Raw genomic sequence first — 14224 nt, 5'->3', positions numbered from 1 at the left:
TAAAGAAACTTGATTCCTCTCATTTCCATGTGCCTGCAATGTTTCCTTGACTTCTGTTAATTTCAGCAAAATCTAAACATTTTCCATGTAACTGCAGCTTATGCTGATGCCTAATTTTAAATCCATTAACTCTACTGCCTATTTTGTGTTAATTCAGACAATTCAGTGAAGGGTTATGATTTAGTCTCACCTAATTGCATTGAGACTCCCCTTAGTGTAGCCAATACGACTTTCCCAGAGGATATGGATGGTTGCAAACCTGACAAAGCCGAATTAGCATTATTAGATCTTTATTCTGGTTGTGGTGGAATGTCAACTGGCTTGTGCCTTGGTGCCAAGCTTTCTTGTGTTAATCTTGTGACGGTAATTTTTTAAGTCATTTCGTTTTAGTTCTTGGTGGCCACCTTTAAGCTAACTTAAATTGTTTTATGGCCTTATTTACGTTGTTGTTCTCCTCTTTATTTCAGAAGTGGGCCCTTGATTTTGATAAATCAGCTTGTGAGAGTTTGAAATTAAATCATCCAGAAACTCAAGTAAGTATTGCATTTGTACTATTTGATTATGGTCAAGTTGGTGGTACCCAAATGTTCTGATTTCTCAGATATTATTTTTCATCTCTTTATAGGTCAGGAATGAAACTGCCGAGGATTTTCTGGATCTATTAAAAGAATGGGAAATGCTATGCGAACAGTATGCACTCAATCTTGTAGAAAGAAAATCCCAGTCTAGGTCAAATGTCTTGAGAACATCCAAGAGCAATATAAATTCTCCACATGACATTAAAGTTGCCACTGATGAACTTGAAATTTTGAAACTTGTTGATATTTGTTATGGTGATCCCAGCGAAACAGGCAAACGTGGGCTGAAATTTAAGGTACTCAGAAAAATATATTTATATTTTTTCTCTGAAGAGATTCGTATTTAGTGTCAGAGTATCTATTTTCCGCTTCTGTTCATGTCTCCCCATTGATGACAATAATCATATTCCTCGCCCCTGGGGCATACCCTAATGGAGAGCCCTCATCCATTGCCTTCTGCTACTGCTCTTCCCCTTTCTTCCTGACAGCCAAGCCTTGATCAATTAAAGCTCTTCAATAACGCTTTTGAATGGAAGTTCCACCACATCCTTGAGCCTTTAGTACTTCTACTCTGTATGACTTGTTTCGGGTGATTGCCAACAGTTCTTAGACTGGTCTCTTTCCAATAGTTCCCATTGCATTGGAGCTGGCCATTTGAACTCTTTGCATCATTTTCAACTCATAAAATACCCTCTCATAGGATGCATTAAGAGGAGTAAAAACTGGTTCCAAGCACTGTCTCATGTTCCCGAATCTTCATCTTTCCTTGTCTTATGGCTCATTTGCTTCCAAGTTCTTTTTTTATTTTAATTTATTTGCTTTCTCTTTATTTTGATCTAGGTTCTGTGTTAGCAATGAAAATTCACCAAGATGACGGCATCAAATCTTTCCTCCAACTAGCCTAGAAGATCTCTCTTCTACGAAAATGCATGGATAAATCTGAATTTTCTGATAATTCCATATAGCTACTGCATTATTTACATCCCTCAATTTGCAAGGGCTCGACACAACCACTTCACTTGTCCACTGAGGGACCCAGTTTCAAGCTTCCTAAAGTTGAAAAATGCATCATGGTTAAGTTCTATGGTCATTTACGCATGATGTGTTCTAAAGGGTTCATAGTGCTGTTGAGTTGATCGAATTTGGCCCAAGAAATTCCTATGGCATATTTCTGCAAGCTCTCAGCAATGGATGGATTGGAGATAGACAGTAAACCACTCATTTCGTGATTTCCTCAACTGTCTTCTCCATGCTATCTAATCTAGCACTAAGCTTTTCCTTATTTTTTGTTGTCATTTTGAAGGACATCCAGTAAGTTGCCCTTGTCATTATTCCCTGTTCATTTGCCTGCTTTAGCTACTCAACCTGATGAAGGTGCCCTGCCTTCTGCAAAATGAATTGTGCTTGGAACAGCTCTTAGGCTTCAGTTTGCACTGTTTAAGGTTCTGGACTCAGCCTAGGCAACTCAAGCTTTGCTAACTCTTGAAAGAACATTGACGGTGAGCACCAGCATTGGCACTCTGACAAGCCCTAGGATTTCTTGGCATACAGTGGTTAGGATTTCTTATGATTCATACCCTCAAGGTCTCCAGAAAGAAATCCTTTCTTATACCCACACCACCCCCCCCCCCCCCCCCCCCCCCCCCCCCCCCTCTTTTTTTTGATAGGTAAATAAGCAGAATATATTAAAAGCGCTTGCAAAAAGGCGCAACTTTCTTACACCCCTTCTTACCATGATTAGAGAGCTTAATCCCCACCAAAGTCAGGAAATATTTTCAGTGAAACCTATGCATGATTTGGTGTCAGGCACTGGAAGATTATAGGCCAGTGCAGAAACTGTTCTGTCCCAAACTCTGGCAATCTCTTGCTCAAGGGGTGGTGCTGCTATCAGTGTTCTGGTAACCATCAACTCTAGCCTTTCACCTTTGTTTATGTTTGTGAGATATTTTTCAAGATCTCTTAGGCCTTGGATCTCAAGTGCCTTTTTTGTCCAGTTATGGATGCCTGCCCCTTCCACTGTTGAAAAGATGCTGTTCATCCATTTCCATTCTTTAGTCATGTGCTGAAAATCATAACACAAATCAATTAGGTTCAGTAGACAATATCATAACCTTTGTTGTTTTTATGAAAAATTGGAGGAGCTTAAGAAACAAATGTGTGTTTTCTGTGTGCTTGTGGGTGCTCTATTAGAGGAATTAATATACTGTTAACCACATAAAAAGCCTTGTGAACATTATATTCATAATATTGTCTTTTGAAAATGCTTGAAGAACACAACAAATAATTTGATTTATTTTCCTTTTGGCATGGCCATGTATTGGAATATGATCCACATCCCTTGTTGGGTTCCTTTACTATGCATCACTATTTTGTTAGGTGCGCTGGAAGGGTTATGGTCCAAGTGAAGATACATGGGAACCAATTGAAGGATTGAGGTATTGTATTTGCTGAGTACTATAAATTTATGCTCTACCGGGTTCAGTATTGCTTATCTGTATGTACTTTTCTCAGTAATTGCCAGGAAGGGATATACGATTTTGTAAGAAATGGACTGAAATCTAAAATTTTGCCACGCCCAGTGAGTTGGTTTCTTTTCTTTCCTCTTGTTCCCTTTATTGATTATAGAAGCTGGACGCTTGATACCATCAGAAAATTGCTGTCAGAAAGATATCTTTTCTGAAGAATTTTGTCATCTTGAATGCATCAATATATTCCAGGGTGATGTTGATGTTATCTGTGGGGGCCCTCCTTGCCAAGGGATTAGTGGTTATAATCGCTTTAGAAATGTCGATTCCCCACTTTCTGATGAAAGAAATCACCAAATAGTAATCTTCATGGACATAGTGAAATTCTTAAAGCCCAAATATGTGTTAATGGAAAATGTGGTTGACCTATTAAAGTTGGATAAAGCTTCTTTGGGAAGATATGCCATTAGCCGTTTGGTGCACATGAAATACCAAGCAAGGCTAGGAATGATTGCTGCAGGCTGTTATGGTCTTCCACAATTTCGGTTGCGTGTTTTCCTGTGGGGTGCTCATCCTGGTGAGGTAAATACTTTTTCATCTCAAGTTTAATTTCAAATGGAAAGAATTTACCAATGGCTTTGTAATTCTAGTTATACTAAATTTGAAGTCAAAAAAATTAGAAACGCAATTGTGCAAAAAGGTGCAATGTGCATTATTCATGCAGTGGAAGAACTTATATAAATCCTAACCAACTTGAGATACTTGTTTGGATTTGCTAAATATTACAGAATGAATGATTTCAACTCTATGTGGTGTCCAAATGAGCATTTACCTGATAGTCTTTTGCTTGCAGAGTCTACCCCAATTTCCACTTCCTACGCATGATGTTGTTGCAAGATATTGGCCTCCATCTGAGTTTGAGGTGCTGATTTTGTTTCATTAAATTATGTGGGTAATTTGAATTACTGTCTATTTCTAACTCCTCTGACCTTCATGTTGTAGTGCAATATTGTTGCTTATGATGAAGGCCAACCTCGTGAACTAGAAAAAGCCGTTGTTCTTCGTGATGCTATATCTGATCTTCCAGCTGTACGATCACTACTTTTAATTTGGCTTATTTTTGGATTGTTGCTTTCTCATAATTTAATAATCTCAGCTAACTTAACGCTTAATTTTTCTTTTCTTATTTTTGGGTTGTAATGTTTTAGGTCACAAACTATGAAACTCGTGATGAGATGCTTTATGGAAAGCCTCCAGAAACAGAGTTTCAAAAATATATAAGGTCAACTAAAGATGGTAATGTATTGTCTTTTTAAATGAAAATATTGGGGTTAATCTTGATATCATGTCTTAATCTAATTTGTATCATGCGCAAAACCTTCTGAATCTTGACATTTACACTTGATGTGCTAGTTATTTTCTGTTCTCTTCTTTTTCTTTTTTCTTGTTAGATTATATATTTAATCAAATGCAATATCATGTCTTAAGTTTTCCAGCAATAGGTTATGTGAAATTTGGAAGAAAAAAAATCTCAGATTGAGAGCCATCATCTTTCATAAACCATTTCTGTTAGCTACATGTCATTGGTTACCAATTTTTCGATTGAGTGGTTCTACCAGCCAAGAATGAGACATAATTCAAGAACCAGAACAACAGCACTAATCATTTTTTAGATTAAATGAAGGAAGATTTAGATATCCTAGCATATCTGTAGATTGGAATGCTAAGCTTCTGTAATGCATTTCAATTTTGAACCATCCTATGCAAGATTCATTTTTTTTTTAGGTAAGGTGTTTAATGTGCATAATGAATAACTTGAGAACTACCAAATTATCAATACTTGAAAATTTTTGAAAAAATAAAATAAAAGAAGGAAAACATCAGGAAGTGCCCCTAAGTTGAGTTAGGGACTAGAAATATGGGTGAAATCTCAAAATCTTGCTTTCTATGATACACAAGCAATTGGATGTTGAAAAAAACCAATGATCCTTGCCTTGGTCCCTCCAAATTCCAATTCATACCTAATTTAAGAAGATTTGAAATCTCATAAATAGATAGAGAGGCAATCCTTTCTGCTATTTCCTATTGGAACTTCATTGAAGATGATCCACAAATGTCATTGGCTAGAATAAGCTTTTCAGTGTGGCCCATAGGAAGGAGATGACCGTAGGGCATAAGAAAGATTGAGGTACTTTCAAATGGGAACTTCTAGTGAAGATGGATTTCATGTCAAATCAACGTTCACTTTTGATGGTAAGCAATAGGCATGGTTTTAATGATTCTTTGGTGAATGTTTTCAAATAATCACTTGATACATTTAGCTTCTAAATGCTTCTTTTTGTTTGTTATTTATTCCCTTCATCTCACCTCCTATATAGATTGAAAATTTCCTGAATGTTAGCTTATAATTGACATGATGGAACTTTGACTTCCAAGACCCCTTAGTAATTAGGAATTTTTCTGACTTCCCTTCCCTATTGTTAGCATTGCAGAAAGCTTAGTGCTCATCATCCTATATGAACAAGGCATTGGGCCTTGGTCTGCAATGACCTTTTTCTTCTAAAAATCAAAGTCTTAGCTTGGTTTGTGGCCTATAAGGGGGTGAACATTAATGCATAGGGATTGGAAAGGTAGAAACTAAGGTTCCGATGGATACTACAAGGTAGCAAAAATTGATTGGTAAGTTGATTTACCTATTTCACACATGAAAGGATATTGCCTTTGTAATTAGTATGCAAGTCAATATATGCATTCACTTTTTGAAGTGCATCTTGAAGCAGTTTATAGAATTTTAAGATGCTTGAAGAGTACAGTAAAAAAATGACTATTTTTTAAGAAGAATGAGCTACAAAAAGTTAAAATATACACAGATGCAGATTAGGCTGGTTCAATAACTAATAGGAAATTAACTTCAGCGTATTGGATGTTTATCTAGGGAAATTTGGTTACTTAGAGGAGTAAAAAACAAAGTGTGGTAGTTAGGAGTAGTGTGAAGTTAGAATTTAGAGCGATGACACATCGGGTTTGTGAGGTGTTGTGCCTTAAGATGTCCTAAAAGAGTTGGAATAACCAATTTTCCTAAAAATTGAAGCTTGTAGGATTTGGGTTCATTATGTTGTGGCCCCTAGGGATGAATAAATGAAATTCTTTCATTGATTCAATTGAATGAATGAATATGAATGAATATGATTTCTGCTTTTTTATTCTCTTTTAGATTGGGTTGTGCACCCTATAAGGGGTATAAGATTTTTATTTTGTTGTAAAAATCTTTTCTTTTCAATAGATAAGTTGTAAGTTACATTATAAGGGCATTGAAATTTTTATTATTGTAAAAATTTCAGTTTTTTATATCCATCTATGGTGACTCAAGAGAAAAGAAAGAATTCTTGAAGTTTCTTTTTTGAAATCCTATGGTGATTTAAGAAAAAGAAAAATGGAAATATTCTTGAAAGTTCTTGTTTCGAGATCCATGGCAGCATAGTGATGTCAACTCTAACTTGAAATCAGGACTACCTCCCATGAGTTTCTTAGGGCAAGCCACATATGGTTTCAAAGCTTAGGATGTTAGGAATATAGTACTTTAAACGGATTGCAATTCAGAGTTGCAATGAGGGAGATATGGTCGATTGAAGCAAGGTTATATAAAGAGCATTATAGCACAGTGATGTCAACTTTGAGTCCAGTTAGTTTCTTAAGGCAAATCACATGGGGTTTTGAAGCTTAGGAAGTTAGGAATCCAATGCTTCAAACGGTTTGTAATTCAAAACTAAAACGAGGGGGATATGGTCAATTGAAGCAAGGTTGTTCAAATAGCATGTTGTTACAAGATTATATGCGAGTCCAATTCCTTTTGATTGTTTGGGTTTATTTTTTGGGCCTTTTCTTGGGCTCATTTTTTGTGGCAATTGACCTTTTAGGGTTTTTCAATTTTTACTAACCCTAATATTTGGTTGCAAGGCTATTTTGGTAATTTAGATTTTATCCATTTTTTAATTACCAAATATGCAATAGGATCTATTTAGTTATTTCCTTATTTATTCTTTATGCACTTTATTGATCACATATATGACCTAAAATAGGATATTTTAGTATTCTTAATTGAATATAAATTTTCATAGATTTTTCAAAATTGGAAAACTTATTTAAATTGGAATGTGCATGATTAGAAAATTTTATTTTAAGAAAAAATAAGTTGGAAAAGAATTAAGAGCTTTCTTTCCCTTTTTAAATTACTTGTTAGAGATTTTAATTTTATTTATAATATTTTCAAATCTTTAAGATCTCTAAGAATAATTTTTTTTTTAAGGAAAAGTTTTTATTTTTCCAAATCTTTATAAAATAATATTTTTCTTATTTTGCACAAGATTTTGATTTAAAGAAAATAACTTAATTTTAGAAATTCATGATAGATAATTTATAATTAAGAAAATTACCAAAATAAGTGTTAGGACTTAAAGAAAAATATTTTGGTATTCTTGGTAAATTTTTATGAGAAGATTTTTCCTAGATTATTTATTAAATTGGATGTTGCTAATAAAAATGTTATTCCTTTTGAAACTATCCACTTGGTTTTGGGATCAGTGGTTCTGTAGGCTTTGTGAGGAATTTTGGTATGAGAAGTTAAAGTTCCTTTCTTGGATAAGGCACTCTTAAGATTTTCAAAATCTCATAAATTGGTAATTTCCTTATTATAGTAGTGTTTCCAATTTGGAAAATAAATATTATGAAAATTTTCATTATAGATAATTTATGATTAAATATTATTACCAAAAGCATTAGTATTTTGATGAAGATAAATTTCTTTGAAAACATTTTCTAGATAAAATATTTATTAATTGAATTAATTGTGTATAGAAGGAGAATTTTATGAAAAATAGTTTTTAAAATTTTGAGAGTAGATAATTTATCAAAATTCACTTTGAAAAATACTCCCATGAAAATTTTAAAATTTTCATCTTGATATTCTCCTGTTATACTAGATTTTCAATTAGGAAATAAATATTTTTGGAAATTCTCAAAGTAAATAATTTATTCATCAAGATAATTACTAAGGATTTAAAATACTCTTATTTATCTCAAAAGATTAAGTGGGAGAGGACCTTAGGAAGCCCACAACCTCCATTATCAAGTCCATCTTGATTTGGGTTCATACCACTCCCACAGTAGGTTAGCCCTAAGAATCAAGAGATATGGACTCTCCACAGGGATGAGACTAGATATGGTGGAAGCGACCACCTCCATAGAGGGGTTCTTTACTTGGTGACATTTATAGTTCAAGGACAATGGTTATACATTTGACATTGGAGATGAAGTAGTAGAAGTGTCTCATGCTATTCCACTTGCATAGTCTATGGGTCAAATTAAAGGTATGTTGATCTAGCCTTTAAATACCTTTATGGTTAAGGTGAGGAGATCAATTTAAGGGGATCTCTAACTTGTAATATGGTCATGATCTATCTCACGTAGGCTTGATTTTTATGATACTAGAATACCTTCCAGAAGGACATGTAGTTTGAGAGCATTACATTTTTGTTAAATTAATTATTAACTGCTTTGAAAGCTCAATTATGTTCTATTCTTGATTGTTCTCCTTATTACATTTATCGTGTTGGTTTTATTATCACTCTCTTTCTCACAATAGACCAGGCCTAACTAATCATTTAGACTAATTTTATTTTGGATATAGTAACTAATTGCATGGAAGCTAGTTTAGATAGACCTAACTATTCCTTATGAACTAACCTACTAGAAAGAAAGAGTGGTATATCAAAGGTGGCATTAGGCGAATCAAAAGACCAAGTGTCTTATACTTGAGTAAGCCTACCAAGGCTTAGGTCACTTTGTCAAATGGGTTCTAATTGATTAATTAGCTACATAAGGCCATCTAATTAATCAATTAACCTAATCTAGTAAACTTGTTCATTATCCCTTATGCAACCTTACTTAATTACCAAAACACCCTTATACACAAGAGTGAACTAAGAGTCAATCTAACCCTTATAAATCGTGTCATTGTGGTGTATGAGCTCAAAGTGGGGACCACTAGGTCCCATAAGAGTACTAGTTCCCTCATAATCCAATTTTGAAGTTGATTCAACATTTCACTAAAGAGAATCAACTGCACTCTAGTACCCTATGTAAATAACAATAAGACAAAGTTCGGGTTTGTGACCTACTATCCACTACATGTAGAGTCCCTATGAACTGGTGTTTGTAATCTAACAAGGTAGTGCTATCACCTATCAAGATTACCTCTCTAATCCTTGAGTTACAAATCCTAATTATTATGTGATCAATTGATATACTTTAACTCTAAGGAGTATATATCAAATTCCACTAAGGGAATTACTACGGCCACAAATTTTATGATCACATGTTCTTTGGATCATCCAAGCGGATACACTGTCTCAATTCCATAAGATATAATGGTTTCTCTACTGAGAATACCTGTTGCTACCAGTATCCATCAATAGTAACCCAATCCATAGGGATATAAGACCACCTTAAGGTCTCATCCATAGGTCAAAAGATTCTGTTGATTTCAAGAGAGACTCAATATTCTCTCAAGGTGGAGAGTCCATATTGTATAATAACTCGATGAATCAAGACAATTGAAAGTCTTAAGTCATGATTCATTGTAGGTCTTGTCCAGTGTACATCATATATACTAGTGCACTCATGGGAAACTCATCGCAAGGGCCAAGACAACTCATCCCTCTAATTAGTAATATAGTTTCTACTGGATTGCCCAAATCCATGAACTGACCCTGAACAATTTCTCTATTTACAAGGAACCAATGATTTGTATCCTTTGTACAACTCCTAATGCAACAAAGTCATGTATAATGTAAAAGATATGGGTTGAATACTTGAATCAATATCAATGCATAAAAGGGATAGCTAGGGGATAGTCAAGTCTGATTTTGTTACATCACATCTTGCTTTTAGGGGCTCAATCCCAACACTATTGTTGTCCTCTTTTGGTCTAAGAGCTGCTAAAGCGGAATTTTCAGTACTTAGCATGGATCTAGCATCTCCAAGCATCACCTGTTTTCGAGTCTCGTCCCGCTTGACCTTAGCAAATACCTCTTCAATAGTAGGTAGTGGTTTTAGTCCAAGAATCTGTCCTCATACTTCATCAAGTTCTCTATTGAGTCCTACAAGAAAATCATGGACTCTTTCCTTATCCAATAGTTTTTTGTATCGCACTCCACCTTTTAGGCAGCACTAATCACAGTTTGTGAATAGGTCTAATTCTTGCCACAACTTGGTTATAGCATTGAGATATTGAGTAACATCAAGGTCTCCTTGCCTCATGTTTTAAGCTTTATTTCTTAACTCAAACACTTGAGAATAATTTTCTAAATTTGAGTATGCGCAAGTCATGGCATCCCAAATTTCCTTCGCGATAGGATAATATAGGTATGTCTCATTGATTTTATCCTGCATTGAATGAATAAGCCATGCCATCACCATTGAGTTATGAGCATCCTATATTTGGTACAAGGGATCATTTGTGCTCGGTTTAAATAGTTGGATCTCCCCTTCCCATGTATCACCATTTGAATAGAGCATAAGCATTGAAGAAAATTTTTTCCATTTAATTTGTGGGTTATTATTTGTACAGAGGAATTTTCTGAAAGAATAGTGGGAGCAATTGTAAGGATCGTTTGAGAGGTATTTGAAGATTCCTCAAAGCTGCCACCCTTGCTTGCTCTAGTCATTGTCATTTTGGCCATTGTTTTCCGATATTGGATGTTGGCTCAGATACCATGTTGAACAACCAATTTTCCTAAAAGTTTAAATTTGCAGGATTTGGGTTCACTATGCATATCATAATTCTTAGTACCCTCCCTCACGTATGGCCCCATACTTGCACGTGGAGAGACAGACATAATTTGGATTGTGGAGAAGTGTCTCGAACACGAGACCTCTTGCCAAATCAAGCTCTGATAAGCTTTTGAGAAAATTGGTTGTTCAACACTTTCTTATGTTGTTTCCGCTATGGATTAGAGTAGGATGAAAATTTTGCTATAATAGATGTGGCCAGTGGCTACTTGGGATACTTGGAGGATTTATTGATTGGACAAATGTTTCTTAGTTGATTTTGTTTCTATTCCTAATATCCCTAGCTGATTCTGTGAAGGCTCACATGTTTTGTGCACTGTGGAAACATATTTTCAATGTGGAAAAGGTGTCCATCTCCATCTCAAGTCTTTTGTTTATCCACCAGAGTTAGCTTGGGGTTTTATTGAATTACTGCTGCATCAGCATTTGGCTTGTAGATGACTTATAGCTTTCTCTACATTTTAGTCCTGAAATTTTTTATTTTTACTGTAGACAAACTTATATCCTACAGTCAACCACATCTTCAATCCTTTCAATGCCCCCCCACCCACACACACACACACACACACACAGATAATGTTGATATGTTTATGATGGATCTTAATTGTTGACTTGGATGTGTTTCTTTCCTGATTCTCTAGCGATGGCTGGTTCTTCATCAAGTGGTATTACAAAAGGGTACAACTCCATACTATATGACCATCGGCCTTACCCATTAAACGAGGATAATTATTTACGGATTTGTCAAATTCCTCGAAGGAAGGTCGGAAAAATGTGATCTTTTATATTGATTAGTTGGAATTTGATGACTCCAATGGTTCCTAATCCTTTCATTTTTGTAGGGAGCAAATTTCAGGGACCTCTCTGGTGTAATTGTAGGAACTGATAATGTGGCTGTACGGGATCCAACAATGAAGCCAATACTTTTGCCATCTGGACATCCACTGGTTAGTGGTCTTGTTGCTTCCACAGATGATTATCCTTCTGGCCATGCAAACTGGGAATGTGGCTCCGACTCCTCTCACTCTCTGGCTTTCTGTGTCTGTGTTTTCAAGATTTTCTTTTGGCTTTTGCTATGATGACAAAACTAATCTTACAAAGTTTGTCAGAAATCATGCCAACTATCCTTCAATTTGCATTAGAAGTTGAGAAATATTAAGATTAAATATAACTTAACCAAAAGTTTTATTTCATATCCGGTGGACAGGGGAAGAAATTGGAGAAAATAGATCAAATATTCATCGTCTCTTAACATCTGAACCCAAAAAGTATGTGTTGCATATAAGATATGCCTACTGGCGAATGTTGGAACATTTTGTGCATAGAAATCCTGCAATTGACTCTCTTCAAAGAAAGCAGCAAGTATTTTTGAATTAAATTTCTCGATTTTTTTCTCCTTTTTCTTCTGTAATATATAAAAAATAAGTAATCTATGAGAAGTAATATAGCTAAGAGAGAGTTTTAACTTCCAGAAGCCCCAGTTTAGTTAACTTCATTGCCAAATAGGTAGACATCAGTAAGAAACACGTTACTAATTTTTCATTCCTGTAGTTTATTATCCATTCTTGTTTGGGTTTCCTATTGGAATGCAATAACAACATAGGAAGGACCAATAAAACACTCGTAATGTTCTAAATTATGTTCTCTGATTACAGGTACCAGATTGCGTCTTTTCTTATGAACAAGGGAAGTCTAAAAGGTGAGACATTTTCTTCGTTTCTGCTACTTATTCATGTGTCTAAGTTCTTTTTGGTGTATGTTGTAGGCCATTTGCAAGATTATGGTGGGATGAGACCGTGCCAACTGTATTGACATTTCCATATCTTCGCAACCAGGTATTTTCTCCTAGTGCTTCATTTCACAATGTGACTAAACATCCTGGATTTAACTGTAGGCTTAAATTCTTGTAGGCAATATTACATCCAGAGCAGGACCGTGTCCTCACCATACGCGAGTGTGCAAGGTTGCAAGGCTTTCCTGATTATTATAGGTTCCGTGGGACAGTTAAAGAGAGGTACCGATACTAGTGAAGAATTTCTTCTTTACCATGCTTTCTTGATGAAATGAACATTAAGACACATTGTGTTTGGAGAAAAGGAAAAATGAAAGGAAAGAGAAGAAAAGAAAAGAAATAATTGCTTCATGTGCTACTGTTCTCTATGCAAGTGATTCATCTTTTGCAATGAGAATGCCTGCTGCAACTTGTTTGCTCTTCATCCTCCATGCAGATACTGTCAAATTGGAAATGCAGTTGCATTTCCAGTTGCACGAGCCTTGGGATATATGCTGGGGATGGCGTTTCAGAATCAGAGTGGGAATGAAGCGCTCGCAACTCTTCCACTCAAGTTTTCTCATTCAATGGTCTAGGTAACTGATGGAATCTTGTCTCCATTTTTGTTGAAATCACCTCTCATTTCCAGGTCATGTTGGTATGGTTGAACTACTGAAGTGATAAGGCAAAATATACTTCCCACCCATCGTTGTTTTGATTCCCTTGACTTCAGACTTAATGGGTGAGTCTGGGCCATTGGTGCCAAATGTATTTTCTTTTCTTTTGGCCTTAATGCTCCATTTTGTATACTTCTCTGTGCTTAAATTGTGATCCCATTTTGTCAGACGCTTTTTCTAATGTATTTGCTCTTAATTTATAAATTTATTTGCACATGTGAAAAAGGAATTTTTTTTTTTGGCAGCATATAATGGAAAGAAAAACTATAAAAAATAATAAAAAATAAAAATAAAAAATAAAATAAAATAAAATAAAAACCTTGATGGAGCGTATGAACATCAAAGTTAAATCTAGAAGATATCACCTTATAAGTTTACTTTTGGAGAAAAATGTTTAAAAAAATAAAAATAAAAAAAATAAAATTGATCTTTTATCTTTTTCTATTGCATGAGTTAGTTTATGCACAGCAGAAGGAATTTGCTGCAACAATGAAATATCGAATATTTCAATTGATTTGAATGATGTGTTGATATAAGTAGATACAACAGAGAAGGCAACTTGTTGTATCCTCTAGTAACTTGGATCGGTTGGTTGGATGAACGTATTCATTGTAGTAAACAAAAAAATTGTATAGAAGCAGCTAATGAAGATAATGATACAAGAAGCCATAGAATCAGCATATATTTTTTAATTTATCTTTTATTTTAAATTTGTATTATTATTTTATTTTATATTATTGTGGACCCCGCATTTTGACACGATGTGTTCTCACTCGATGACGAAACTCGTTTTTTTATTTATTTAATGAAAAATATGATTTTTTTAGAACAAATACATTATTTATTTTTGTATACGTCATTTATGCGCCATTTTATCAGACGCTT

The 14224-nt window shown here is 34.8% G+C and overlaps 1 protein-coding gene across 1 annotated transcript in view; it reads left to right on the top strand.

Moving 5' to 3' along the window:
* Positions 1 to 13538, top strand: part of LOC117928736 (DNA (cytosine-5)-methyltransferase CMT2-like) — a 48571-nt gene extending 35033 nt beyond the window's left edge. Inside the window, exons 9-23 of the mRNA XM_034848735.1 lie at positions 158 to 363; positions 468 to 533; positions 626 to 874; positions 2955 to 3013; positions 3090 to 3156; positions 3296 to 3625; positions 3897 to 3965; positions 4046 to 4132; positions 4252 to 4339; positions 11533 to 11654; positions 11734 to 11838; positions 12547 to 12590; positions 12657 to 12726; positions 12802 to 12905; positions 13120 to 13538. Of these exons, the coding sequence (XP_034704626.1) occupies positions 158 to 363; positions 468 to 533; positions 626 to 874; positions 2955 to 3013; positions 3090 to 3156; positions 3296 to 3625; positions 3897 to 3965; positions 4046 to 4132; positions 4252 to 4339; positions 11533 to 11654; positions 11734 to 11838; positions 12547 to 12590; positions 12657 to 12726; positions 12802 to 12905; positions 13120 to 13258 (1805 nt within the window). The 3' untranslated portion in view covers positions 13259 to 13538. The remainder of the gene's footprint in view (positions 1 to 157; positions 364 to 467; positions 534 to 625; positions 875 to 2954; positions 3014 to 3089; positions 3157 to 3295; positions 3626 to 3896; positions 3966 to 4045; positions 4133 to 4251; positions 4340 to 11532; positions 11655 to 11733; positions 11839 to 12546; positions 12591 to 12656; positions 12727 to 12801; positions 12906 to 13119) is intronic.
* The last annotated feature ends 686 nt before the right edge of the window (positions 13539 to 14224 follow it).

The sequence above is a fragment of the Vitis riparia genome, chromosome 2 (assembly GCF_004353265.1).
Source record: "Vitis riparia cultivar Riparia Gloire de Montpellier isolate 1030 chromosome 2, EGFV_Vit.rip_1.0, whole genome shotgun sequence".
In the NCBI taxonomy this organism is placed as follows: Eukaryota; Viridiplantae; Streptophyta; class Magnoliopsida; order Vitales; family Vitaceae; genus Vitis; species Vitis riparia.
This window is presented reverse-complemented; position numbering and strand designations above follow the sequence as displayed.